Source organism: Drosophila mauritiana, chromosome 2R, assembly GCF_004382145.1.
Source record: "Drosophila mauritiana strain mau12 chromosome 2R, ASM438214v1, whole genome shotgun sequence".
NCBI lineage: Eukaryota > Metazoa > Arthropoda > Insecta > Diptera > Drosophilidae > Drosophila > Drosophila mauritiana.
The window spans coordinates 13,269,258-13,295,821 of record NC_046668.1 but is presented as its reverse complement, the minus strand read 5'-3'; the positions used below and the strand labels follow the sequence as shown (position 1 = coordinate 13,295,821).

The 26,564-nt window shown below is 46.1% G+C and overlaps 8 protein-coding genes across 13 annotated transcripts; 4 read left to right on the top strand and 4 right to left on the bottom strand.

Moving 5' to 3' along the window:
* Positions 1–246: 246 nt before the first annotated feature.
* Positions 247–2,319, top strand: LOC117136850 (cytochrome P450 6a9). Its single transcript, XM_033297948.1, has 2 exons — positions 247–1,433; positions 1,487–2,319. The coding sequence occupies exons 1-2, from the start codon at positions 338–340 to the stop codon at positions 1,903–1,905; spliced, it is 1,515 nt and encodes a 504-aa protein (XP_033153839.1). The 5' UTR covers positions 247–337; the 3' UTR covers positions 1,906–2,319.
* On the bottom strand, positions 2,215–5,868 carry LOC117138513. The gene is made up of 4 exons (XM_033300647.1): positions 4,770–5,868; positions 4,288–4,706; positions 2,817–3,942; positions 2,215–2,746 (listed from the first exon to the last, which is right to left on the bottom strand). Exons 1-4 carry the CDS (start codon positions 5,854–5,856, stop codon positions 2,322–2,324), a joined length of 3,057 nt encoding a protein of 1,018 aa, XP_033156538.1. The 5' UTR covers positions 5,857–5,868; the 3' UTR covers positions 2,215–2,321.
* A 289-nt stretch (positions 5,869–6,157) lies between these two features.
* On the bottom strand, positions 6,158–7,958 carry LOC117136849 (probable cytochrome P450 6a17). Its single transcript, XM_033297947.1, has 2 exons — positions 6,699–7,958; positions 6,158–6,646 (listed from the first exon to the last, which is right to left on the bottom strand). The coding sequence occupies exons 1-2, from the start codon at positions 7,846–7,848 to the stop codon at positions 6,225–6,227; spliced, it is 1,572 nt and encodes a 523-aa protein (XP_033153838.1). The 5' UTR covers positions 7,849–7,958; the 3' UTR covers positions 6,158–6,224.
* Positions 7,959–8,130: 172 nt separating this feature from the next.
* LOC117136851 (cytochrome P450 6a22) lies at positions 8,131–10,060 on the bottom strand. The gene is made up of 2 exons (XM_033297950.1): positions 8,824–10,060; positions 8,131–8,768 (listed from the first exon to the last, which is right to left on the bottom strand). Exons 1-2 carry the CDS (start codon positions 9,887–9,889, stop codon positions 8,335–8,337), a joined length of 1,500 nt encoding a protein of 499 aa, XP_033153841.1. The 5' UTR covers positions 9,890–10,060; the 3' UTR covers positions 8,131–8,334.
* A 599-nt stretch (positions 10,061–10,659) lies between these two features.
* LOC117136848 lies at positions 10,660–20,593 on the top strand. 6 transcript variants are annotated; one of them, XM_033297946.1, is made up of 12 exons: positions 10,660–10,808; positions 11,360–11,623; positions 12,635–12,760; positions 12,824–13,030; positions 13,104–13,424; positions 13,486–14,167; positions 15,907–16,138; positions 16,199–16,304; positions 16,369–16,471; positions 16,566–18,890; positions 18,950–19,417; positions 19,490–20,593. In XM_033297946.1, the coding sequence occupies exons 2-12, from the start codon at positions 11,441–11,443 to the stop codon at positions 20,227–20,229; spliced, it is 5,493 nt and encodes a 1,830-aa protein (XP_033153837.1). In that variant the 5' UTR covers positions 10,660–10,808; positions 11,360–11,440; the 3' UTR covers positions 20,230–20,593. The 6 variants fall into 6 exon arrangements, with proteins under 6 accessions (XP_033153837.1, XP_033153836.1, XP_033153835.1 ...); XM_033297945.1 differs by having other exon boundaries at positions 15,874–16,138; XM_033297944.1 differs by having other exon boundaries at positions 15,859–16,138.
* Positions 20,594–20,871: 278 nt separating this feature from the next.
* LOC117137530 (U3 small nucleolar RNA-interacting protein 2) lies at positions 20,872–22,737 on the top strand. The gene is made up of 5 exons (XM_033299016.1): positions 20,872–21,031; positions 21,082–21,908; positions 21,970–22,167; positions 22,224–22,360; positions 22,417–22,737. Exons 1-5 carry the CDS (start codon positions 20,978–20,980, stop codon positions 22,653–22,655), a joined length of 1,455 nt encoding a protein of 484 aa, XP_033154907.1. The 5' UTR covers positions 20,872–20,977; the 3' UTR covers positions 22,656–22,737.
* A 319-nt stretch (positions 22,738–23,056) lies between these two features.
* Positions 23,057–24,199, top strand: LOC117137155 (transmembrane protein 177). Its single transcript, XM_033298465.1, has 3 exons — positions 23,057–23,229; positions 23,289–23,745; positions 23,808–24,199. Exons 1-3 carry the CDS (start codon positions 23,057–23,059, stop codon positions 24,138–24,140), a joined length of 963 nt encoding a protein of 320 aa, XP_033154356.1. The 3' UTR covers positions 24,141–24,199.
* LOC117137154 (Hermansky-Pudlak syndrome 1 protein homolog) lies at positions 24,146–26,220 on the bottom strand. Its single transcript, XM_033298464.1, has one exon. It carries the CDS (start codon positions 26,141–26,143, stop codon positions 24,353–24,355), a length of 1,791 nt encoding a protein of 596 aa, XP_033154355.1. The 5' UTR covers positions 26,144–26,220; the 3' UTR covers positions 24,146–24,352.
* Between the last annotated feature and the right edge of the window lie 344 nt (positions 26,221–26,564).

Sequence of the window (26,564 nt, the reverse complement as noted above, 5' to 3'; positions counted from 1 at the left end):
AATTATACCCAATTTAGAAATAAGTTGAGGTAGGTAAGGTATTTACCCGTTAGCCAGATGACTCTTAAATATATACTCTTTAAAAGAGAAATTCTCAGCAGGAAAATTAGCAAATAAAGAGGCAAGCAAAATCAACAAAACAAAATTGTTTTGAATACAAATACCATACACAAGCTTATATTCTCTCAATCTATTCTAATTTCTCTCGCTTTTTGGCTAGCTGTGCGAGCTTTCTGATTGCAGTAGGTTTATGAAGCTCAACTGGACTACATTTGCGATATATTTTTCGTCGGCATAACTACATATATTACTATATCACCGCACCCAAGCTGATGTCATGGGTGTTTACAGTGTTCTACTGGCGATTGTGGTGGTGCTAGTGGGATATCTATTACTGAAATGGCGTCGTGCCCTTCACTACTGGCAGAATCTGGGTATTCCTTGCGAGGAACCCCACATCCTGATGGGCAGCCTGACGGGAGTGCAGACGAGTCGATCATTTAGTGACATCTGGATGGATTACTACAATAAGTTCCGTGGTACTGGCCCCTTCGCAGGCTTCTATTGGTTCCAACGACCCGGAATACTTGTGCTGGATATTTCGCTGGCAAAGCTCATCCTGATCAAGGAGTTCAATAAGTTCACCGATCGTGGTTTCTACCACAACACGGAGGACGATCCCCTGTCTGGTCAGCTGTTTCTGCTAGATGGCCAAAAGTGGAAGTCAATGAGGAGCAAGCTATCCTCTACGTTTACGTCGGGTAAAATGAAGTATATGTTTCCCACCGTGGTAAAGGTGGGTCATGAGTTCATCGAAGTCTTTGGCCAAGCGATGGAGAAGTCTCCCATAGTCGAGGTTAAGGATATCCTGGCCAGATTCACCACCGACGTAATCGGCACGTGTGCCTTTGGCATTGAGTGCAGTAGTCTTAAGGATCCAGAGGCCGAGTTCAGGGTAATGGGTCGTCGAGCCATCTTCGAGCAACGCCACGGACCGATCGGGATCGCGTTTATCAATAGCTTTCAGAATCTGGCACGCAGACTGCACATGAAAATAACACTGGAGGAAGCCGAACACTTCTTCCTCAGGATCGTCAGGGAGACAGTCGCATTTAGGGAGGAGAACAACATCCGTCGCAACGACTTTATGGATCAGCTCATCGATTTAAAGAACAGTCCACTGACAAAGTCCGAGTCTGGGGAAAGTGTTAACCTTACGATCGAGGAAATGGCCGCCCAGGCGTTCGTGTTCTTCGGAGCTGGCTTCGAAACCTCGTCGACCACCATGGGATTCGCCCTGTATGAACTGGCCCAGCATCAGGATATTCAGGACCGGGTGAGGAAGGAGTGTCAGGAGATTATAGGAAAGTGCAACGGAGATATAACTTACGAAAGTATGAAGGATATGGTCTATCTAGACCAGGTTATATCGGGTATGTAATATGTGCGTTTTTTCAAGAACTCTCTTAATTTAATTTTTCTTTAGAAACCCTTCGTTTGTACACCGTTCTTCCGGTCTTGAATCGTGAGTGCCTGGAGGACTATGAGGTTCCTGGACATCCCAAATACGTCATCAAAAAGGGAATGCCCGTTTTGATCCCTTGTGGAGCCATGCACCGCGATGAGAAACTGTATGCCAATCCAAACACCTTTAACCCTGACAACTTCTCGCCCGAACGAGTGAAGGAACGCGACTCCGTGGAGTGGCTTCCATTCGGGGATGGTCCCAGGAACTGCATCGGAATGCGATTTGGTCAAATGCAGGCCAGGATTGGATTGGCTTTCCTAATCAATAAGTTCAAGTTCTCCGTTTGCGACCAAACAACAATACCAATTGTATACAGCAAAAAAACCTTCTTAATATCAAGTGAGACTGGCATCTTCTTGAAAGTTGAGCGCGTTTGAAATTACGATTTGTAATCTATTAGTCCATTTTTATATGGAATTCCAGTAAGAATGTTGCTCTATATCTATAAGAATGTTTTTGTAAACTTATATCAACTTATTAGTGTATAATCGCAGTAGCATGCTTGTGAATAACAAACTACTGTAAGTTGGCTTTCATTTTAAATTTTTTATCGTTTTAAAAATTTATTTTTTTATTTTCTGGGTGATATATTGCCTTATAAAGGTTTCTTACATAATTGCATAAGAACACCTATTACAAGACTCTTTTGCATAAAAGATACTTTCGGCGTTTCTTGGCAGAAAAAACTATTAAGAACTTTTGTTAAAAGCATGTTTTAAAATCATTACAAACACATTTTAAAAATCAAATACTTAAAGTAACAAACAACGAAAATAAATAAATAAATAACACTTTAGTCTCTCACTACCTTGGTGACATTCAGATGGATTCCGCCCTCGGAGCCCAGCAGAAGATTCTTGATTGTGTATTTCATCGGCACTGGCGTCTTGGGATGCAATTCGAACCTAAAATTATGGATTAGCAGGGCCAATCCAATGACGACCTGCATCCGTCCGAATCGGAGTCCAATGCAATTTCGGGGACCAGCTCCAAAGGGTAGGAAAGCGCAGGTGGGACGCTTCTTTACCTGCTCTTCATCGAATCGTTCTGGGATGAACTTTTCCGGCTCCGGATAAAACTCGGGGTCATGATGGATGCCCAGGATGGACACCAGCACTCCAGTGCCGGCCTCGATGTAATACTTGGGATTACTGTGCTGGTACGGCTTGGTGGCAATGCGAGCCAAGTGGGCTACCACAGGATGTTTTCTCAGCGATTCTAGGCAGATAACATATACAGTTTAGTATGAAAAACTAGACTATTATATACAATGGGTGAATGTACTTACCATTAATCACCTTTTCCATGTAAATCAACTCCTGCATGGAATCATATTCTAGTTTACCATTGTGCTTTTCCAGCACACTATCGATTTCAGCCCTCAACTTGTCCTGAACATCCTGATTGCAGGCCAGCTCATAAAGTGTGAATCCCATGGTTGTGGATCCCGCCTCAAAACCAGCCAGGAGAAATACGAACGCCTGAGCAGCAACCTCATTGAAGGCAAGTCCATTTTCCTTGTCGCCTTTATCGTACTGCAGTTTCATCTCAATCAACGTGTCCATGAAATCGTTCCGAGTCACCTTGCTCTTTACCCTGTAATCTATGGTGTCTTGGACGATTTTCATGTAGAACTTCTGCACCGAGGGAAGCAAGAACTGGAATCCCAGTTTCACGGCCAATTTAGGCATCCCAAAGATTAGTAGATCCACCAGCCAGCCATGACGACGTTCCCTTAGCGCAGAGTAGCCCATTTGGACGAACTCCGCCTTAGGATCCCGCAGACTATTGCATTCCAGGCCAAAAGCACAGATGCCAATTACGTCGGATGTGAAGCGGGACACGAGGTCAGTGACTTCCAGGGTCTGCGAAGAACTGGAGAGCTTTTTATCGACCACGCGTATCATCTCATCGCCCACGTTTAAGACCGTGGAAAACATGCTCTTCATTTTGACAGACGTAAATGTTGGGGTCAGCTTCTGTCGCAGATTTTTCCACTTTTGACCCTCGATGGTTGCCAGGTTATTGGTCAGCGGATCATCCTTTTCGTTGTGATACACTCCGCGATCGTGAAACTTGTCGAAATCGCGAATCAGCACGGTTTTTAGAAAATCCACGTCCGTGATGACGATGTACTTCATAGCATAGAGGTAGAAGCCCACAAAGGGTCCGTCGGTCTGTTTGCTGAATTTCAGATAGGTTCGCTTGAGGATGCTGGCCAACGGCATCGTTCTCCAAAGTTCGCTGGTATTGCCGAGCGGAATATTGGGTGGATCATGGGGAATTCCTCGCCGTTTCCAGTAGGTGTAGTTCTGGAGCACCCACCAAGCGGCGAGCGTAAGGACGCCGACCACCAAACCGAGCAGGATCGCCATTTTGAGCAGACTGATCTGAGAAACCAATTCCAAGCGTTGCTTTTATGAAGAAGAGCTTTCCATCTAGCTATCGCCTGCTCCTCTTTTGTTTATTGTAACCAAGAAAAGGTAACTGTTCACTTCCAGATAGGGCTGCTTATAGCAAAAAAGCTGAACAAAATAATATTGGGTATTACCACAAATACAATACATTTACGTTCCGCAACTAACTAAAACTCAGAACAAGTCAAAGCTAAATTTTAACGCAGTACTCTCTTATATTTAAGAGCTTTAAAAGGGATATAATTCAAAAATATCGTAGTTTTATATATCCGTGAATAAATGGCCGAATAAAATTGTAATATTAAAGCATTAAAGCTCATACAAATTTAGTTTATACTCTCATTTGGAAAGCTTCTCAACTTTAAGGTGAATGCCATTCTCAGCAGACAGAAGAATGCTTTTCACGACAATCTTCATGGGAATTTGTGTTTCTGCGGACACACTGAACTTATAGCCCCGGATTAGGTAGGCCAATCCCACGCAGGCCTGCATTAGTCCAAACCGAAGACCAATGCAGTTCCGGGGACCTTCTCCAAACGGAAGCCAGGTGCACGAGGGTCTCGCGGCGATCGCCTCATCCGTAAATCGCTCCGGCTTGAACTTCTCCGGTTCGGGATAGATTTCCGGATCATAGTGAATGCCAAGAGCTGGGATCACAACAATGGTTCCCTTGGCAATGAAGTATTTTGGATCTTCCGGCGAAAAATCAGTCTGGGTCATCCGCGTTAGATGCGCCAGAACTGGATACTTGCGAAGGGTTTCTGTTGCGCAAAATAGGGAAAGTATTTAGTCAAAGTTCTGTATCCATGTGGGATTTTACTCACCCATGACAACTTGCTCCAGATACTTCATCTCTTTGATGCCCTCGTAGGTAAACTCGTTGTTGTGCTTGCCCAGAACACTGTTGATCTCCTCTCGAAGTCGATCCTGAATATCCTGATTGCGGGCCAGCTCGTACAGGGCGAATCCCATGGTCGTAGAGCTGGTCTCGAAGCCAGCCACAAAGAAAATAAAGGCTTGTGCCAAAATCTCGTTGAAGGACAGTCCATCCTCAGTGTTTCCCGCCTGCTCCTTCTCGTACATTTCGATTAAGCTGTCCATGAAGTCGTTACGCTTCTCGTTGGTCCTCAATCGGTAGTCGATAGTATTCCTAACGATGCCTGTGTAAAAGTCCTCAACATCCTGCACGTTCATTTTAAGCCGCAAGCGGCGAGAAAGCTTGGGAAATCCGAAAATAAGAAAATCCAATAGTCCTCCATAACGACGTTCTATGATCGCCCTTTTTCCAATTGCCACAAACTCTGCTTTCGGATTTTGCAAACTATTGCAATTTAGACCGAAGGCACAATTACCGATCACGTCAGCCGTATAACGAGCCACCAGATCCACAATTTCCAGAACTTGACCTTGACCTGTGGCGGTTTTGGCACTGAAAACCTTTTCCATTTCCTCCCCAACCTTCACAACAATCGGAAACATGTTCTTCATTTTTCCGGACGTAAAAGTGGGTGTCAGCTTGTGCCTCAGATGACGCCACTTCTGACCCTCGATGCTGAACAAGGTGGCCGACAGCGGATCATCGATCTCGTTGTAGAAAATGCCACGATTCTCGAAGTTATTGAAGTCCTTGATCAGCACCCTCTTGACCAATTCCAAGTCGGTGATGACAGCAGACCGGGTGAAAAAGAAGTAGAACCCGGCAAACGGATAATCGGAAGATTTGTACTTCAAATAGTAGTCCCGGAAGATCATCGCGATGTGTCGCTTCTTGGGCCAGTCCTTCATGTTCCCGTATATTGGATGGGGCACATCGTGCGGAATACCCCTCCTCTGCCAGTATCCATGACGTCGGCGGGCCACGAACAAAAGCAGTGACACTAGAATTGCGATCAGCGTTAGTAACAGCGACATATCTCGTTCTCAGTCCGCTCCACACTGAGTTCCCAACCGGAATGATACGGCCTTTATACGCTAACGTTCTCTTCTAATCTCTGCAAAAGTACTCAGGCCCAGACGATTTGCGATAAAGCGAATAATATTGCTTTCGGTGTGTATGCCTCATTAGGTGATGTTTGCCAGCAAATCAAAACATTGCCTAACACATAACACATTAAAAAGGTTAGTTAAAGAGGGCTAAAATGCATATTCACTGAGCACAGCCTAATCTTATCGATCATGCAAATGAATAAAGCAAAATAAAGAACACAATTGCTTTCGTTACTTCATATAAGATTCTACTACATATAATGATATGTATACATAATGTATTTATTAAAAACTTATTTGGCAAGCTTCTCAACATTAAGGTGGATACCATTCTCGGCCGATATCAGAATGTTCTTAACGACAATCTTCATGGGTATTTGAGTTTCGGGGGAAACACTGAACTTATAGCCCCTGATCAAGTAGGCCAAGCCCACACAGGTTTGCATCATTCCAAATCGCAGACCAATGCAATTCCGAGGTCCTTCTCCAAATGGAAGCCAAGTGCACGAGGGTCTGGCAGCGATTTCCTCGTCGGTAAAGCGTTCTGGCTTGAATGTCTCCGGTTCGGGATATATGTCCGGATCATAGTGAATGCCCAAAGCTGGGATCACAACAATGGTTCCCTTGGCAATGAAGTATTTTGGATCTCCAGGCGAAAAATCGGTGTCAGTCATTCTTGAAAGATGAGCAAGTACTGGGTACTTTCGCAGGGTTTCTAAAAATAATAATACAATTAATTTCTCAAATGAAACATTAAAGAAACTTACCCATCACAACCTGCTCCAGGTATTTCATCTCCTTGATTCCCTCGTAGGTGAACTCTTTGTTGTGTTTGCCGAACACATTGTTGATCTCCTCCCTGAGCTTATCCTGTACATCCTGGTTCCTGGCCAGCTCATACAGAGCGAATCCCATGGTCGTGGAGCTCGTCTCGAATCCAGCCACAAAGAATATGAAAGCCTGAGCGAGAAGCTCGTTAAAGGTCAGCCCATCCTCCGAATTTCCCGACTGCTCATTCTTATACATCTCTATCAGACTGTCCATGAAATCATTTCGCTTTTCCTTCGTCCGCAGACGGTAGTCAATGGTTTCCCTCACGATCTTGGTGTAAAAGTCCTCTGCCTCCTGGATGTTTAGTTTCAAGCGTAAGCGGCGCGATAACTTGGGAAACCCAAAGAGGAATATATCCAGTATGTTCCCGTAACGATGCTCGGTGATCGCCCGTTTGCCAATTTCCACAAATTCAGCCTTTGGATCGTACAAGCTGTTGCAATTGAGACCGAATGCGCAATTGCCGATCACATCGGCGGTGTACCGTGCCACCAGATCCACAACCTCCAAAACTTGACCTCGATCCGCAGTGGTTTTACTACTGAACACTTTATCCATTTCTTCTCCAACTTTTACAACGATCGGAAACATGTTCTTCATTTTGCCGGACGTAAAAGTGGGTGTCAGCTTGTGCCTCAGATGACGCCACTTCTGACCCTCGATGCTGAACAAGGTGGCCGACAGCGGATCATCGATCTCGTTGTAGAAGACTCCCCGATTCTCAAAGTGATTGAAGTCCTTGATCAGCACCCTCTTGACCAAATCCAAGTCGGTGACCACAGCGGTGCGGGTGAAAAAGAAGAAAAATCCAGCGAATGGGTAATCGGAGTTCTTGAACTTGAAGTAATAGTCCCGAAAGATCTTGGCAATGTGGCGTTTATTGGGCCAGTCCTTGATGTTTCCGAAAAGCGGGTGTGCCTCGTCGTGCGGTATGCCCCTTCTCTGCCAGTATCCATGACGTCGTCGGGCCGCGAAGACGAGCAGAGATAGAATCACAACGATCAGAGCCAGTAACAACATTTCGCAACCAGAGTCCAATACAAACTGACCATCAAATGGGATGCCACAACGCGAACTCATACGCATATAAGGTCTTCCATGCGCTCATTTCGTCAGTCTCTCATTATCATACAAAACTCACCTTTCCAGTTCTCTTAAGGTTTGTTCTCAATGTGATAAATAATAATTAGGGAATCATATGCTATACTACTACATTCTCTCCATATAAACAATCTAGCGATTACGCAATCGATAAAATATAAACAAAGCGAATTCCAGCATTTTGTATTGTATTTTAAGCGTATTAAATATAACTGTGATTTGCCAACGCAAAAGTACAAACTAAGCATGAAACTTGGAAAGAGATTTCATTATTTAAAATTCCTGGCACTGGTGAAATGCTAAGATAATGTCAGTGACGACACAAGTATTTAATCAAACAAATTAAGCGCAAGAAGCTTGATTAGATATACAGCAGTTTTCCTGATTGATTTGATTGTGTATTTGTATAACAGCATTGTTAAATGTACATTAGAATACAATCCAGACAGCGATTTGATAAGCAGCACTACACTATCTGCTCAGTTGGCTAAGCTGTTGGACTTTTAAGTAAATTCCGTTGGCCGGGCACAGCAGAATGTTGGACTTGAGAAACTCAATGTTTGGGTCAGTTCGCGGACAGACGCTGAAGTGAAAGTTTCGGAGCAGACTGACCAGGCCAATGGTCGTCTGCATTTTGCCAAACCTCATTCCAATGCAGTTTCGCGGTCCATCGCCGAAGGGCAGCCATGCGGCGGTGGGTCGCTGGGCCAGCTGATCGGCCAGAAAGCGCTCCGGGATGAACTTATGTGGCTCGGGGTATAGGGCGGGATCATGATGGATGCCGTAGACCGGAATCAGTACCATTTGACCCGGCTCGATGTAGAAATGACGATCGCCCTTAGCTGCGTAGAGATGCCTGGAGATGCGAGTGAGCTGCGGTAGTATGGGATACTTTCGAAGGGTTTCTGAAAGATATGGTCTTAATGTAATCATCTTTGCTATATTTTGAGTCGGGCTCACCTGCAATGACCAGTTCCATGTAGCGCAGCTCCTGCATGGAATCATATGTGAATTCACCCTGATGTAACTGCAGAGCCTGGTCAATTTCCTCGCGTAGCTTTGCCTGCAGTGCCGGCTGCTTGGCCAACTCGTACAGTGCAAATCCTAACGTGGATGCGGAAGTATCGAATCCCGCCACAAAGAATATAAATGCCTGGGCGGCCATTTCCTCGATGGTGAGCTCACCGCGCTGCTTCATTTCGATCAGCAGGTTCATGAAGTCGCTCCTCACGATGCCCTGCTCCTCCCTCTGCTTCACAGTTTCCCGAACGATGCCCACATAGAAATCCGTAATGTCCTGATGGATTTGGCGCATGCGCAAAAGCCTGGCCACCTCGGGAAAACTCTCTATAAATCCATCGACCAGCTTACAGTGGCGACGCTCTGAAAAGGCTCTCCTGCCCATTATGGCGAACTCCGCCTCGGGATTTCGGAGGCCATTGCATTCCACGCCAAAGGCACAACGTCCAATCACATCCGAAGTGTAGCGAGCCATCAGATCACCGATCTCAAGGATTCCGCACATGGCATTATCCGCCAACTCGCCGCAAACTTGAGTAAGTTCCCCGCCCACCTCGCACACCGTCGGAAACATGTACTTCATCTTGGCTGAGGTGAAGGTGGGCGACATTTTCTGGCGCAATGGTCGCCACTTGGGCCCGTCGATGCGGAATAGATGGCCAGTTAGGGGATCATCCCGCTCATTGTGATACATTCCACGATCCTCAAAGTTGGCGAAATCCTGAATGAGGATCTGTTTGGCCAGTTCCAGATCTGTGACCAAGACCACAGGTCTCAGCATCATAAAGAATCCGGCGAAGGGTGCTCCATTGCCCTTGAACTTCTCATAGATTGGCGTTACTATGTCGATGAAATGCTTGTTTTTCCGGAATCCCTCCATATTGCCCACGGGAAACCGGGCCGGCTCACAGCCAATGCCCCGCCGGGTCCAGTAGCTATAACGCGTCCGCACGAACCAGAAGCCCACTGCCAGGGCTATAAGCAGTAGAGCCACTACATCCAGCATCCTCTCCCCAAGTAGATTCACTTTCAACTGAACACCGGACCAACGCCTCTATTCGCTCCGCGCTTCCAATCAGCTGCAGTTGTGTAAACAGACCCAGGCAGATAACCTCGTCTCATAGAACCTCGGCTCACTGAAAATCAAGTCGAACTGAAGCTCGGACTTGACGAGCTTTTAACGGTGATTCAAGTTAATGCAATTGATATAGTGAGGGATAACTGTAGAACACCCGCCTTGAAGATAAAGTCTATCCAATATATTTATTCTCGGTTTAGTATATGAGCGTAATTTAAAGTATGATAAGAGTGATGTATTTCTTATCTGTTATTTTTTTTACTTTTTTTTCCTCTAATTCTTTAGCAGACTTATTATATAGTCCTCCGATAACGCTAATTTTGAATTCCTCGACTATCAGATACCCGTTACTCGGCTAGAAGAAATGCAACAACAAAGTTAAAGAAACAATAATATTTTTCGGATCGCTCACTACCGCCACCTGGCGGCTTATTAATTAAAATGGGCAACGCTTATAAAATTGAATAGTTTGCTATTGCATTAAAACAAAAAAGAACAAAACACTTCTGGTATTCATTTCTTTTATAAAAAGTTATCCAGCATTTTTAAAACTAATTAATAACTTTAAAATTAAACATTTTTAGTGGTTGGCAACGCGGTTCAATGCTCAAAAAATACCTTAATGGTATGGTTTTAGTATATTTGCTTGAATAAAAATTGTATAAAAAGTATAATTTCCATTTCACGTCGACGGCCACACTTTTAAGTGTAAGTCATCAAAAATACATCGCAGTTGTTACGTGAGAGTTTTCAAAAGCTAATTTTTAAATAGTACCAGTGCATTTGTGAAATTTTTTTTTCGCAAAAGTGTCTGGCAGTTATTGTACAAATGTATTAGCTTAAAAAGGTATGTTTTAAATGTTCTGCAACGTGAAAAAAGTACTTTAAAGTCGAACTGATAACTCGCGTGTGTATGTGGTGGTAACACAAACGTGGCTTTGTCTGCGAAAATCTTTGTTAAATCAATTTAAGCAACGAGACATTTGCACTAAAACGTAACTATTTCGTGAAAACGTGAAATGCGGGGTACAGAAAGGAAAAACAAGCACTTTATTGGTTAATTTGTTCGGGCAGGCCACACATGCGAAAATATGCGCATGGTCGCCATATTGAATTTTCGTCGTCATCCCATACGTGTGTGTGTGTATATATGTAAGAGATTACCTTGTGTTTGTGGACGCGCGTGATTGTTTACATCTGGTACGAATTCCATAGATACGCTATGTACAGAATTAGCAACATAATGCTAGCTTAAGATTTCAGTGGATGAACATATTGCTAACAAACATCGCAGCCTTAATTCAAAATACATTATTCATCCAAAAAATCAAAATATTTCACACAAATTACCCTTGCTTTTCATGTCATTTAATTACTTTGTTATATTTTCCCTTGCAGTCGAAACATAGCAACTGTGACTACTTCAAACCAAATAACTTGATCAATATCCGGATCAAGATCTGGAATACGAAGTCCACAATGGAACAGCTATTTCAGAACTGCCGCGACGATGAGCGGAGGATCGGCGAGGAGTACCTGTCCAGTCTCCAGGACCTCAACTGCAACAGCAAGCCATTGATCAATATGCTCACGATGCTTGCCGAGGAGAACATCAACTACGCCCACATCATAGTTAAAGTGGTGGAATATTACATCAGCCAGGTTAAAACAAAAGCGTATTTACTTAAAAACAAAGACACTCCAGCTTACACACAGCTAAAAGACGGTCGACACTAAAAGTGATTCTCCATATCGAAATTGTGATAGAATGTGCAGTTTATTGATTACTGTTGCCCTTTGATTGCAGAGAAACCCAGCGAAGGCCACACATATGCGTTTCTAAGACTTGGTTCTTTCAGTTGGTTTTTTCTGCAAACTCTTGTGCACAAATGGTAGATAGGTTCCTAATAATCTTAGTATATATCTCATAATTTGGTTTCTAAACCGTGACTGATTTTAATCATCTACAAAGGTAAGAAGTTTAACCAACCTGCTCCTCGTTTCTTATTTCTTTCTACTTTGGATCCCAGAGTTTAAAGCTAAGGAATAACAAACAACCTTAAAAAAAAATATTGAAAAATAAATAAAAAGAGAAAATGCTTAAACAATCGTCACCAAGTTGTCTTTTATTTTATACAAAAACCTTGACTGCTTACAATCAATATAAAAAATTGATGTGCAGCAATTTTTGTATTACAAAAAGAAAAGTGCAAGTTTTGGTAAAAGTAAAAAAACTGCAGCCAAACAAAAACAAATGTCCATAATACGTAAGAGTAGTAAAAGCCATTGTTTCTGCCACATTATCACTGCGATTTTCATTCACATTCACTCGGCTAAGGGAACAGACCGCTAACATCATACGCCAACACTGTAACCCTTAATGTTCGGAGATCCTTAGACACCGCGTTTCCTCATTCAGCACCCAATGCTTAGGAAAATATTTCTCTGTAGGCTAGGATTTTGTTTGAGTTCGACCGCCTTGGCATGGAGGCACCCACCACCAGCAGATGAGGATGATGACTTCGGTGGACGATCGCTGACCCTGCTGTTGTGTTGTCCATCGGCCCGTGTCATTAGTTTTCTTCCAATCTATACGTTTGAATCTACGCTAGCGACGTTCCGTAGACACTTATTCTTCTTTATTTCTTACCTATTTTACTAAACTTCTAACAGGTGGCGCCCGAATTTAAATTGCCCATACTATATTTAATTGATTCGATAGTAAAGAATGTGAAAAGCAGCTACGTCCAATTGTTTGGACAGTGCATAGTCAACATATTCCTCCACGCCTTCGAATCGGTAAGCAAAATTCATATTGTTAATGCCATCCCATGGCTCATTAATGTTATTTCAATCCTGCAGGTCCAGCACTCACAGTCGCAGATTTTGGAAAAAGTGCGGGAACGCATGTATGCCCTGCGTCAGACCTGGAACGAGGTGTTCCCGCCATCCAAGATGTACGCTCTGGACGTTAAGGTGAAGCGCCTAGATAGTAACTGGCCCATTACTGCCAAACATCCAATTCACGTCAATCCGGCCATTCATGTTAATCCGAATTTCTTAAAACCGGTGAGTGCTCAAAATAACTATTAATGCATTACGGGACCAATTTAGACCAATGTATCCTTTCAATTGCAAAAAGGGTTTGGTTCCTGGTAACCCCACAATGCCCAGCGACATGGAGGAGATTTTGCAAGCAAAAACTCGTGAGTTGCTGGAGCTCAAGAAGCGCAAACTGGAACTTGAGCTGGAGCAAACCAAAAAGCATTTAGAGGAGCAGAAGCTTCAGCTGAACCAAGCCACGGACGCGATAGCTGGAGCACCGATAATTATGCCTGCCCCCACTCCACCAGCTATTCATCCGCCAATCACGGATCCCGCTCTAGCAGTGCATAATCAGCGATCTCCAGGAGCATCGGGCAATGTTGGTCCCGTAATGCATAACATACCAGTGGCTCCGCAGGTAAATTTTGAAATGTGATGGTGGAAGCTATACAAAATCTAATTCAATTATGGAATTACAGCATTTTGCGAATAAACCAAAAGTCAATCCTGTCAATCCGGCACTGTTAAACTCGGTGCGCCAACGAGATCCGAGACTAGCGCGCCAAATGCATGCGGCGTCCTCAAATCTAGCTGCGCCTGCACGAAACGATCCTCGGCTGGAGGCCAAATCGAGCTCCTCACAGAAGTCTAGTCGGTCGCGCAGCAAATCGCCTGTGCGCAACAGCAGCAGTCGGCCTGGAAAGAGTGGAAGCTCTAGCCACAGCAGTTCGTCGAGCCGCAAGCGAAGTGAGTCCAAGAGCTCCACCGCTTCCACATCTTCGTCGGGCTCTGATGTTCGGCACAAGGCACAAGGCAGCTCCAACCAGCCACCAGTTAAGCGGTCCGGTAAGATCTCGTCTAAGGATTCGGATCGCTATGTTCGCAATGGATCTCCTCTGGGATCCGCGAAACGCAAGAGCAGCTCACCGAGTAGCTCGCCATCCAAATCCAAGCGCAGCACGTCGCACAAGTCATCCTCGTCGCGAGGAAAGACCTCTTCTCTGCGATCCCGCAGTCGATCTCCAGTTTTTATGGACGTCGACCTACGCACCGGAGTTCGAAGCAAGTCACCAGAGAGCAGGGCTGTTGCCCCATCATCCTTACCACTGGCGGGCGCATCACTAGCAGCATCAGCTAAAGCACCAAAAGATTTAGAGAAACGTAAGAAACAACTTTTAATTCTAATCTCACACTTGTTAGCAAACAACCAAGTCTGGTTTGACTTGGAACCTAGAGCTACAGACAGCTTAGTTGAAAATTTAGAAAATATCAACCAGAATGGCGGCACTCGATGGCTTAGGTTGGTGGAAGGGCGGGTTTTTGGGACCGTATGTGGTTGACAAGTGGAAATCTTCTGCTCAACTCTAACCGAAGTCTGTGATAAGTACAACTGTGATACCCAAGTGGCGTTCCCAACAATGGAATGTTAATCTATAGATTTTGCTTGAATTCTGATAAATATCATATTAAATTACTACTGGACAACAATTTGAGATGGTTATAAAATCTACCCTTGCCAGTAATACTTACTGATCAACATTATTGACACAAAATGTTTATAAAAAGACTCCACTAACTGCTGAAATTTGGTTCTTACTTCGTTGTTTTTTGGCCCAGTTTTTTGGGAAGCGGGAAATTTGTTTCGTTTTAAGGCAACTTACCGCCAACCATTAATTAAATATTTATGCTATATTTTTTCTTATAAATACTTAAGCGTCGTTTAGAAAAATCTATCAAGTTTTATCGAATCGAAAGCAAAGTGTAAATAAAATGTGTTGAAAACCTTTTGCATTCCCAGTTGTTTTAATTAATGCAAAATGTAGCCAGGTGCCGCCTTTGGTGTGATTTTGAAAATGATTTTCGATTTGTGAATGTCAAACCAATAAGTACAACTAAATTGAAAGCGAATCAAAAATAAACCAAGAAAATTATTTAAATGTGAAGTATTTCTTGTACCTTAAACTTCCTATTGATAAACAATTATTAGATGAAGAGAAACTCAATAAAATAAAGACTGCAGTTTTAATTTCCTGTTAACAAGCGTGTAAACCCGAAGTGAACAAACATTTTTAAACTAAAATCCAAGTCTATGGAACATCTAGAACCAGATTAAGTTTACTTTTATTTTAAGCATACGTTGTAGTTGGCTTTAATGTATATACAAGCCAGCTAGTGTTGAAGTTGCATATGTATTTATATTGTTTTGTATTTGTAGAACGGCACTTTTATCCAATTTAATTCATTTTAATTACTATTTATATTTTTATAGTCTAACCTAGATTTTGCATTGGTTCCCCAACGGAGCCCGTGGATTCCTTAAGTTATTATTTATGCATTAGTTGCCATCAGTTTCTCTAGCCTGATTGTTGTGCCTGGTGTTTGTTGGCCCTGTTGTGTCCTCCTTATAATTTTCTATCCCGTTTCCCGATTTTCTTTGCTTATAATTCTCTGCCTAATTTAATTCACGTTTTGTTATCCTCTTGCTTTTATCTGATAAACCACCTTCCTCTGCCGTAAGAAAAGAAAATGTTAGTCCACAAGCAAAATCAATTTTCTAGCTACATTTCAAATACTCGAACCAGGCCATCTTCCAGCTCCTCCAAGTCCGCCGATTATAGATGTATCGAGTATGGACATTGACTTGAGGCGGCCAAAGACGCCGCCTCCTCCGACATTCGACTCAGTGGATAGCCTCGACCACAAGGATACAACCAGCGGTCACATCAGCAGCACAATAATACAAGCTAGTGGCGCCTCCAACGCCTCCCCATCAGCCGCGTCCACTTCCAAATTGCCCGCAAAAGTGTCGTTCAAAATACAAAAACAGTTTAATAAATTAGAAAAGTCTACAGCGAATCTATCAACAGTATCAATGCTCAACTCAAATCCCACGACTTCAGGAACACCAGCGGCATCTCTAGTCAGGCAATCGTCGCCCAGTCCGTCGTCCTCGTCTATTTCCTCGCAGGGTAATGTATCGGACGCCCTGCAGCTGTCGATTAACAAGTTGCTCCAGGTGCAAGGTGGTTGCGGTGCTGGCGAGAAACGTCCCGCCGACGCACTGCCGCCACATATCGACGGTGAAGAGCAACCGCCGCAACACAAGCGCAGCAAGTCAACCAAACTGGACGCGTAAGTAATTCTTTAAAGTATTTCAGGCATATATTTGCTAACACCGTTTGGCTTTCATAGTCTCTTTGGCAGTGAGGATGTCGACCTGCGACGCGAGATTCTAGTTGTCAAGCCGGGAGTCATTGTTGTCGAAGACGACTCTATGGACGAAAGCGAGGTAGACAAGGTAGGGTTGGCATGAGTCTAGATTGTTGTATTGTGAGGCTAAATTATTTTACTTTGATCCGTAGCCCACAAAGAAATCCGGCTCACCGCCCAAGAAGGCAACGTTGGAGGAGCTGCGCGCCAAGCTGGCTAACTCGGCTCGAATCCAGAATAAGCAGGGAAAGTCTGGTAAGTAGTCACAGTATAGTTTCAGCCTTTTAAACCTTATAAAAGTGTTTGAATACTTTGCTAAAATTTCACCTACTTTATCTCTCCCCTTTAGACAAATCCAAGGATCAGGCCGTGTCCCAACGCCTTAAGCAGCTGGCGGAGCTTAAAGTCAACGACGATTCGCAGGAGGCGCACGACGAGAAGGTGCGCACCATACTCAGCCAGGCGCAGGAGATGTATGAGAATCACGGCATGAATCAGGAACAGTACAAGGATCTGGTTCAAAAAGTAGTGGTCATCAATGAGAATAGCAAAATAAAAGAGTCCCGGCGCCGAGACAACGATCTCGAGCGCAATGCGGCCAGGGATGCAGTGCTGCGCAAACGTATTCCCAAGCTGAAGGGCAACGAAAATCATACTTCAGGCTCACCGCATAGCGATGGATCGCCCAGGTACGATGAACAGCCGGCAGCTGCTCCGGAGAAGCCCTCAAACAAGCGGGATAAGACCAAGAGGGAGATGAAACGTCGCAAGCCCACCAAATGGGGCGAACAAGTGGATGCAGGGGCAGCACAACGCACTGCCTGGCAACTGGCCAATGTCAACAATAACAATAATAACAACAACAAGCGGGCCGGTATCCAATTGCCCGTTCAGCCTCAGGCTGGATTCCGTGGCATGCCCTGGCAGCAGCCACCAGCCATGGTGTTGGCCCAGTCCGCAGTTCCGCCGCCACCGCAACCGCCGTCGATGATTAGTATGCCTCCCGTGCCACCGGTGACCATGACCAAGGCCATAAATTCCCTTGACAATCCCATGGCTGATGTAGTGCGAAGCATCACGATCGACGGTGGCTCCAAGGAGATACGCTTCTACAATCAGGTGGCCATCATTTTCATGGATGGCGATCAGCCGCATGAAATTGGTTTCCAGCCGGGGCAGCGAGTGATCCTTATCGATCACAATGAACCGCTACCACTTTGCTTCAACGATGATTACAAGCCGTTCCACTTGGATGGACAGCTTCACCGGATTCGATTTGGCTTTCCATCGCGCGAACTTTACATTGACGAGCACTGGTACGAGATCTACTTTGGCGGTCCGGCCGTATCCGTGCCCATTGGCAACAAACTGCATATAATCAAAGCCGAGGGTCCACCGCCCAACGTGGACATTGGGCGAGTGCGAAGGGATCTGGTTGTGGGCAAAATCAATATGATTGTAGATGCGCATACTATAGTGCCACTCTTTTTGGACGCCAGACAGCAGACCTTCCAGCTGGGCGCCGAGCAGCATTCGCTGCAATTTGTGGACAGTTTCCAATATGCTCTGCTCGACGGGCAGCTGCAGAAGATGGAGTATGGTGGTCTCCCAAAAGGAATGATGCTGAACGGCGGTCGCAGCTGCTTCATTAGGTTTGGAACGCTGCCCAAAGGAGTCATTGCAGGAAAAACCCATGTGGCGGATATGGTGTACATTAAGACTGATGCTCCTGCAGAGCCTCCCAAGCCGCCGCCAATTATTGTGAAACCACCGCCAGTGGTGGAGCAACCGAAGCCCGCCCCAGTTGCTGGTGCTCCCATTTCCCTTCCAGCAGCAGCCGCTGCACTAGAGAGCTTGAACATTAATGATTTGTTCCAAAAGCTTGTCTCGTCTGGAATAATTGGTGGTGCAGCTGCAGCACCAACTCTGCCTGCCGCAGACTCATCGGTGGCCAAAGAGCCAACCGCCTCTGCCACCGAACCCTCAACTGCATCTGCAACCGCTGCGCCTGCTACACTGCCTGCTGGTCCCCCCATGGAGCCGATCAAGCGGATCGATCTCCGCAAGCCAGAGTCCATCAAGACACGCCAGGCGGCTGTGGTGGCCGTTCTTTACCTGGGAATGCAGTGCAGCAGCTGTGGAGTGCGTTTCCCGCCAGAGCAAACAATTAAGTACAGCCAACATTTGGACTGGCACTTTCGACAGAATCGTAGAGAGCGGGATTCCACTAGGAAAGCCACTTCGCGAAAATGGTATTACGATCTCAACGACTGGCGGCAATATGAAGAAATCGAAGATGTGGAGGAGCGAGAGAAGAACTTCCTGGAGGCTCAGGGACAGCCGGGTGGCGTTGAGGCCCTTGAGGAGCTCTCCCAACAACGCTCCCTGGATTCGCCCGTGCCAACGTGTGCTGCTGGAAAGGATGATGTGGATCACTGCTGTGACATGTGCCACGAGAAATTCGAGCAGTTCTACAACGAAGAGCTCGAGGAGTGGCATCTCCGTAGCGCTATTCGTGTGGAAGATAAGATATATCATCCTCTATGCTACGAGGACTACAAGGCCTCGTTGAATCCTCCAGCGGAGATAAAGTCCGACCAGGACGTGGACATGAACAACACCGATGACAATGCCATGGACACACTGATCAAAGTGGAGGATGATGAAGATGAAGGTGGGTTTAGATTTAATGAATGCAAATAAGACAGTATGTACTAAACCTGTTTTCGATAGGTATGCCAAAAACATCACAGGCCATTTTTGAAGACGATGATGACGACGTCATCGTGCTGCCCAATGAAGAGCCAAGTGTCACGGAAATCGTCGACGACGACGATGAGGACGAGTACGTTCCGGGCAATGTGACACGTGCAGACATGGGCACCGAGTCGCAGGACAAAACAGAGTCCAACTTCGAGACCAAAGAACCGAAGAAAGATCAGGTTGAGCTCGGTGAACAGCAGCAAAACGAATCGGCCAATGAATCGGATGTCGAGATCCAAGAGCCGAACATTCCTTTCACGGATCTGGACACTTATGTGGAGAAGGATGAGGCCACCAGGGCGGCGCTACTGAACGTTAAGATCAAGGAGGAGCCCAAGGATGAGTATGAGGAGGACGAGGATGATGGATTCGAAGACGTGGGCACAGTGGTTTCGCTTTTACCTCTGCCCGAGGACGAGATCTCCATACACAGCAGCGGTAAGTTTCCAAACCTGTACCTACCTGTCCTCAGTATCACATTAGTTGCTCAATCATCTGGCATCCTGGCAGAAACTCAAACACACACCATCGGCTCGTCAGCCTCGCCGGCCACCATCGAGCGGCCAGCATCGGTGACCTCGCTCTCACTGCCCGCCAATGAGGCGGACGAGGTGGAGCAGGGTGATGCAAACGCCGATACGGATGCGGAATTGAATGGCGAGAAGCAGGAGGCCACGCATAACCTGAGCGCAGTGGGTCCGACGTTACCTTTGGCTAGCATAGTTAATAAAATAAAGATAAATATCACTAAGAATACGAGTAGTAATAGTCATAATAGTGCCTCCAACACCACGACAACGGACTCGCAAGTCTCGGCCATAAGCGTCATCGGTGGATCAGGAGCAGCTGGCGGTGCATCCGGAGCAGGAGACCCTGTCCAGCAGGTGAACGCCATTCAAACCATTTCCACCATTCCAGTGCTGTGCGGCGGCAATACGTTCGTGCCCAAGATTGCGACCAGCACGCCCTCCAACGTAATCAACTCGATCTCGGTAATTGGCAGCACTTACGGCGCGAGCAGCAGCAGCAATGGCAGCCGAAGCACCACTTCAACCGCATCCTCCACACCAGCTGCTTCGCTTTCGGCGGAGACGGGCAGCCTGAAGTCGCCCACTCCGCCGCTCGCCACAGTTGATCCGGATCCGGAGCCCGTCGTGGAACAAAAGCCGGCGCTGCGGAACGCCGCGCTGAAGCGGACGAAGAAGGTGCATAACGGCATCGAAACGTCGGGCCTGTGCTCGATCATGTAAATCAAATCGGCCGCCTGCGTGGAGGTACCGGGCGATATTCCTAATACGTTTTTACTACGATTACTTTTACACGTTACTTAGTTTTAGATAGCCAACGGGACGTTCTCCGCCGGAGAGCGATGCCTCGCCGCGATCTGTAGGTATTCAAATCCTTTTCGACGCGGCGCGCTCACATTCGTATACATAAATTATTACCGAAAACAAGAATAAAAACCACTTGCAGAATAACATAAATTTGTGATAAATTTATAGCACCAGCAAGCCAATCACATTACTTTGACCACCAACAACAAGCTTAACTAATACATATGTAATTTTTTTATGCCCATTGGAGGAAACAATAAACAAAATGAATTCAAAAGCACATACTTAATGGATTTAATTATGATTTTTAGTTTTTAGTTGATTAATAATCGATATATAACAAATAAAGATATATATTCAAGCTAACATCCTTGGTTTTTTATTTGAAACTGCTTTCTCGATGGGCAATTAACTTGGTTTAATTTTAATATTTTAAATATTTTGTCTTGCATATAATTTTGCCGCTCATTTTAGGGTGGCCGTGCTGACTCACAGTTTCGTAGCACTCAGCCTGTTGATGTGCACTCGCCAAACAGCTGATTCCACAAAAGTACTAAATTTGGACACGCGCCTTGTTATATGCACGTGGGCACGTTTAATCGTTTAAATTAAGTTTTTTATCAGAAATATTGAATTAAAGCCGCGCAACTAGTTACTTTCCACGATGTCGTCCTCCTTCTTCCTCAAGCCAGGCGCCAAGGGCACAAAGAAGCGCAAGGTAAGTGAATCAAGCAGCGTAGAGATCGGCACCTGTAACGCTTTCAAAAGAATCCCGCAGCAACAACAAAAGGAAAACCGCTCAAAAAAGGCGGAAAATCGGGTAAATCGGCGCCCGCGACGAGTGGACCAGTGCCAAAGAAGCAGCGCCGTCCCAAGGAGGAGGACGAGGAGATAGCCAGCGACGATGAGGAGTACAACAGCGATCTGGGCGGCGATGGTAACACCTTGGCATTTTCTGCCGACGAGGGCGAGGAGGAAACGCCGCAGGATAAGCGCCTGCGTCTGGCCAAACAGTATCTGTCGGAGATCGAGAAGCAGGAGGCGGAACGCGCCGAGGATCGGGAGCTGGCCCAGAGCGTGGAGCAGCGCTTGCAAACGGAATACTTGGATAGCGTGGGCAAACTGCGACGGAACATAGCTGGCAGCCTGAAAGCCTGCGAATCGAGCGGCATCCTCAAGCACAAACTCCACCACACGCCCATATGTGCCCTGGCACTCAGTCCGGATGGTAAATTCCTCTACACCGGGGCCAAATCGCAGTTCCTACTTAAGTGGTGCACGGAAACGGGGAAGGTGCTGGAGAAATCCGACGTGCTGTCGCATCGCGAGGAACCAGAAACGGGCAAGAAAAGGCGCTCGCATGTCATCAGCATATGCCTGTCCTCGGACATGAAGTATCTGGCCTTGGCCGAAGGTGGTCCACACATTCAAATTTGGTGTCCCCAGACGATGAAACACATTAAGACTCTCAAAGGCCACCGGGATAGTGTGGCAGGTCTGGTCTTTCGCAAAGGCACACATGACTTGTACTCGGCGGCCAAGGATCGGTCGGTGAAAATCTGGTCCCTGGATGAAATGGCCTATGTGGAGAGTTTGTGAGTAATATGCTAGTTAATCCCCCTTAATATCAGACATTTAACGAGCTCCTCATTTCAGATTCGGTCACCAAACGGCAGTAACTAGCATAGATGCACTGAGTCGAGAGCGCGCCATCACCGCTGGCGGTTCGGATTGCTCCTTGCGCATTTGGAAGATCACAGAGGAATCGCAGCTGATCTACAATGGACACAAAGACAGCATTGAGTGCGTTAAGTACATCAACGATGAGCACTTTGTGTCTGGTGGCATGGATGGGTAAGTTGGAGACTGCCTAACTATTTCAGCATGGAAGTAACAACACCATTTTACAGAGCAATCGGTTTGTGGAGCGCTTTGAAAAAGAAACCCATTTGCACAACGCAACTGGCGCACGGAGTGGGCGAGAATGGCGTGGCCAACTGGATAACCGCCATTGCTGTGGTGGTCAACACGGATTTAGTGGCAACAGGTGGGGATTGCGCCTATTTCTTACCACGAACTATTACTAAATATTTATGTTTTTAGGCTCTTGTGACGGTTGCGTCCGTCTTTGGCAGACTAATCCCAACGCGCGTAAAATGCAACTGATCCAGAGCATATCCATCGCCGGTTTCATCAACGGACTGGCCTTCAATGCCGATGGCAGCAAGCTGTTTGTTGCCACCGGACAGGAGCACCGCCTGGGTCGCTGGTGGCGACTCAAGGAGGCCAAAAACCAAGTAGTTGTAGTCGACGTTAAGTTACAGAGCGCGGCCAGCAGTTAGGTTAACTTCTAAGCTTAAGTAAAGTTGTATAGTTTTTGTAACAAGAAACGGCCTGAAAATATATACATAAAGATCATTTGTATCTTCTACTTGAAGGTTCTTACTTTCAAAAATATAAATTTTATATATTGCTTATAAACAAGATCTTTTTTAACTTTCTATATCTATATTTCTTCTAATAAATTTGCCTTAGATTGGAATTTAACACCCTCGTAATTAAAAATGTATCACTACCACTCCTTATATTAAAGTAAGGGGTATCTGGTCGTCTATTTCCATTAATTCAAATATTTTTTCGAATTTATTTTTGCTAAAACCGCAAATGGTTCCTTGGTGTTGGCAACTTTCAATAGCTAGTCATGGTCACACTGGCCCTGTTACAAAACAACAAGTGCTGAAATATGCTGCCGAAAACAAAAGCCGGTGGAGGATTCTTCTCCTATTTTAAGACTGAAAGGGGCCGAAAACTCGTATTCTACGCGGCGGGAGCGACCACAGTGGGCCTCTTTCTTGGAAACTTCCTGCCGCACACATTTGGGCTGAAATATTACCGCGATTTCGTGCAATGCTACCAGTGGGTGAGAAAACTTTTGGTGACTGGAAGCGATTCTAACATCCCACTTCATTTAATAGGTACGGTGTGGGGCGTCCAGTGCCGGAGGCAGTGCAGCAGCGCCTGGAAAAGGCATTGGATCAGCTGGGCGTGACGCCGTTTGAGCGAAAGTTCGTGAAGCCCTTCACCGTCTTCGGATTCGATGTTTTTCAGGCGGGCACCACTAAGTTGCGATTTGGAGGCGCTTTGGGCATACCGGTGAACTATGGGTACGACAGTCCGGAGGAGATTAAGCGGGCAGACATTCGGTTTAGAGACAAACAGATCAACTGGAGTTCTCCCAGCGGAAAGCTGCTGGAGGATGCAATCGTTTTGAATGAGGATGAGCAGATTTTCGGTCTGAGCAAGGCCATTCTGCAGATGCAAACCCATCGGGTACTGCTCAACTCCATCTTTCCCAGTGTTAGCTTTCTCATGGTGTACACCATGGGTCACTACCTTAACCTGCGGCTAGATCTCTTCGCCCGTCATGGAAGCGTGAGTTCTCAACCTCCCTCACTTTTGAAAGCTTTAACTGATTTCCGTTTTTCAACCACCAGGTACGGTTTGTGCTCTACAGCATTTTGGGTCTGTTCGGCTTGGGACTCTGGTCCTTCATGAAGGACTACAATCAGGTATCCACGGACGCAGAGATTGACCAGCGACTGGCCACGATGGGTCCTCGAATTGTGGCGGCTGGAGCTAGCTTTTACGACAAACATCTAAAAAAGAACATCGCGCTGAGGGAGCTGATTGGAAATGACATTTACACTGCCCTGGGCAACGAAAACTATATGATTCGGCAAAAGTCCATGCCGCTAACAGCACGAAAATCTTTCTTTCTGGAGAAGCTCGAGGAACTCAAGAAGGCGCAACAGCCTGAAACGGAGTAAACACCTTTATTGTTACGTTTTTATTGCCGATTGAAGAAAATATGTTTCCAATAACTTTACAAATATCTTTGTTGTGTAGCCTATAACAGTGGATGATAGTTGTCCTTAACCTAACAAAATTTCGATTGGATTATCTCGCCTAGGAGTCTCGAAAATTGACTAGAAATCATGTTATAACTCTGGAATGATAGGATAGCCAATGGCCAATGCACTTAAAACGCTTCCTCGCCCACAACATCGCTGATGGTGGCCACCAGGCGACGGGCATGCTCCACGGCGCATGTGGCGGTTACCAGTCCCAGATGAATGCAATACAACTCGTAGACGCGCACTTTGGCCGGCGACAGCTTGGGGAAGCACAACTCCGCCAGATCGTGGTAGTAATCCATTGTAAGAGCACCTGGTTCGGTTGGGGATTTCGAACCGTTGCCACTGGCTGCTCCTGTGGACAGAAAGTGGTGCTGCAAATCCACAACGGAACTAAGAACGCCACCAGACATGTCCTCAAACCAGAGGAAGTACGAGTAATGGAATGCCTTGTCCTTCCACATCACTGTGGTCTGGCCCTTCTTAAGGTAATTCCTCGCGATCTCCACCATGCTCCAGAGTTTTGTCTTTGGCACCAGCTGGTTGGGTCGCAGATCCGGAGCAAGCATTTGTCCTCGGCTACGATTGACGTACATGAAGTGCACCAGACCCGGGAAATCCTCCAAGTAAGCATCAATGGATATGTTGCGAGTGGCCTTAACGGCCAGGAATTCAGCGAACTCCAGTAGCTTGGCTTCCACATTCGCTGCTGTATCAGAGAGTTGATCCAGCTCGTGGACACTTGAGCTGTCGCAGCAGGCCAGTGTGAATATCTGCTTGAGTTCCTCTCCGAACGACGGCAAATTCGACTCAATCCTCACCAGCAGCTCCCGCTCAAAGTTCTTGAAGTACTCAGTGTACATCTTGCGAAGATTCTCCCATTTAGCGGCGAACTTCTTCGTGCAGTTCTCTAGGTCCTCGGTTTCCGATCGCTGTTTCAGGTATCTTTTCAAAGCGGTCAGGGCCTGCACAATAAACGATTCGAGGTTCTCGAAGGCGGGCTTTAGGGCATCCGAATCGCCCTGATGCTGAACGGCCACGATTTTTTGAAGCACAAAGAAGGAATCGTAGATGCAGCTGGTCAGTGGCATGTGGGCGTACTCGATGACCTGCAGGAGAACTTGGTTGCCATGCAGGCGCGAGATGTGCACGATACTGGGAACGCAGCCAGAGTTCACATCGTGTGAGACACCCTGCAGGAATACAGCTACTGCTCGCTGTGACGGGGACTTTGGCGCCTGGAGGGCGCGTGACATGAGGCTGAGGAAGAGCAGGTCGGCGGCAGCAAGCGGCAGAGCTTGTCGAGTGCTGTTCGCGGCCACCAGCTTGTTGGAAACGAGCAACAGGGCGTGGGCTCGGGGCAGTCCCATCTGGCGCAAGTGCTCAAGCGTGGCGTCCAGCGTCAGATGCACCGTCCTCTTTAGTTCCGTGTTGATCAGCAGCCTGGGCATGGCCTCCAGCAGGTACGTCTGATCCTCCTCCCACAACAACGTCTCATAGCAGTCGAGGCACTGCGTCAGCAGTTCCTGTTGCATGGCCCCAGCCTGGGCGGCAAACAAATTGGCGCCGTAACAATAGCGCGTCAGCGTAATGGCCACACCCATTTGGCGACCCAGCAGTTCCACGGGTATCTGTCCAATCTTCAGAAAGGTGAAGCCGAGAAGTTCGCCGAACACCAAATTGAAGCCTTGCTCACACTGCAGGCTGGAGTAGGCATTATCAAACTGGCACTGCATTATCCGCTGAGATCCAACGATGGGGCTGAAAATCTGCAGCAGTATGTTGCTGTCCAGTGAGCCGCCGGACTGGAGCAGACCCTGCGTGGTGGCCACACTCCGGATCTTCTGCGCCAGCGGCTCGTTGAGCTTCTGGTATACAACATCGTTGGCGCTGTTAAACACAATCAGGCCGTTCATTTTCTTATCAGCATTGGCAAAACACCAAATACACAACAAAACTTTCACCAGTGTCACTGGTGCTGGGTAACGGAATTCGGTGTGCGTTCTGATAAGAAAAGGTGAAGATTATAAGTCAGCGTTTCACAACACTAAAGCGATTCAGCTGTGAGCAATTCAACGCTTTTCAAGCCAGATTTATCTATTAAAACATAGTATTCTCGTTATTTTTATCCGAAGTCATATAATTAAATGCTTTTGCCAATTAAAATTGCGTTAATTTGGGCAGGAAGCTCAGTTGAGTTACTAAGTTTTAAACATGTATAATGTATGAATTTTCAAATTTATTTATTAATTAACATGTTTATGTTTTTTGACTTTGCTAAGATATGAAGAACACAATTGTTAAGATGTTAAAATATGATTTTATCGCGATTGACAA

Bases quoted from the DNA above. Each gene is read 5' to 3' on its own strand.
- LOC117138513 (XM_033300647.1), bottom strand. From the start codon at position 5,856: ATGTCGCTGTTACTAACGCTGATCGCAATTCTAGTGTCACTGCTTTTG. The intron at 4,707-4,769 runs GTGAGTAAAATC...TTTGCGCAACAG, and splicing joins TCTGGAGCAAGTTGTCATGG to AAACCCTTCGCAAGTATCCA. The intron at 3,943-4,287 runs TGAGAGTATAAA...TCTTCATAAAAG, and splicing joins AAGTTGAGAAGCTTTCCAAA to CAACGCTTGGAATTGGTTTC.
- LOC117137530 (XM_033299016.1), top strand. From the start codon at position 20,978: ATGTCGTCCTCCTTCTTCCTCAAGCCAGGCGCCAAGGGCACAAAGAAG. The intron at 22,168-22,223 runs GTAAGTTGGAGA...ACCATTTTACAG, and splicing joins GTGTCTGGTGGCATGGATGG to AGCAATCGGTTTGTGGAGCG. The intron at 22,361-22,416 runs GTGGGGATTGCG...TTATGTTTTTAG, and splicing joins CACGGATTTAGTGGCAACAG to GCTCTTGTGACGGTTGCGTC.
- LOC117136851 (XM_033297950.1), bottom strand. From the start codon at position 9,889: ATGCTGGATGTAGTGGCTCTACTGCTTATAGCCCTGGCAGTGGGCTTC. The intron at 8,769-8,823 runs GTGAGCCCGACT...CATATCTTTCAG, and splicing joins CATGGAACTGGTCATTGCAG to AAACCCTTCGAAAGTATCCC.
- LOC117137155 (XM_033298465.1), top strand. From the start codon at position 23,057: ATGCTGCCGAAAACAAAAGCCGGTGGAGGATTCTTCTCCTATTTTAAG. The intron at 23,230-23,288 runs GTGGGTGAGAAA...TTCATTTAATAG, and splicing joins GATTTCGTGCAATGCTACCA to GTACGGTGTGGGGCGTCCAG. The intron at 23,746-23,807 runs GTGAGTTCTCAA...TTCAACCACCAG, and splicing joins TCTTCGCCCGTCATGGAAGC to GTACGGTTTGTGCTCTACAG.
- LOC117137154 (XM_033298464.1), bottom strand. From the start codon at position 26,143: ATGAACGGCCTGATTGTGTTTAACAGCGCCAACGATGTTGTATACCAG.
- LOC117136849 (XM_033297947.1), bottom strand. From the start codon at position 7,848: ATGCGTATGAGTTCGCGTTGTGGCATCCCATTTGATGGTCAGTTTGTA. The intron at 6,647-6,698 runs GTAAGTTTCTTT...TATTATTTTTAG, and splicing joins CCTGGAGCAGGTTGTGATGG to AAACCCTGCGAAAGTACCCA.
- LOC117136850 (XM_033297948.1), top strand. From the start codon at position 338: ATGGGTGTTTACAGTGTTCTACTGGCGATTGTGGTGGTGCTAGTGGGA. The intron at 1,434-1,486 runs GTATGTAATATG...ATTTTTCTTTAG, and splicing joins TCTAGACCAGGTTATATCGG to AAACCCTTCGTTTGTACACC.
- LOC117136848 (XM_033297941.1), top strand. From the start codon at position 11,441: ATGGAACAGCTATTTCAGAACTGCCGCGACGATGAGCGGAGGATCGGC. The intron at 11,624-12,634 runs GTTAAAACAAAA...AACTTCTAACAG, and splicing joins TGGAATATTACATCAGCCAG to GTGGCGCCCGAATTTAAATT. The intron at 13,425-13,485 runs GTAAATTTTGAA...ATGGAATTACAG, and splicing joins ACATACCAGTGGCTCCGCAG to CATTTTGCGAATAAACCAAA.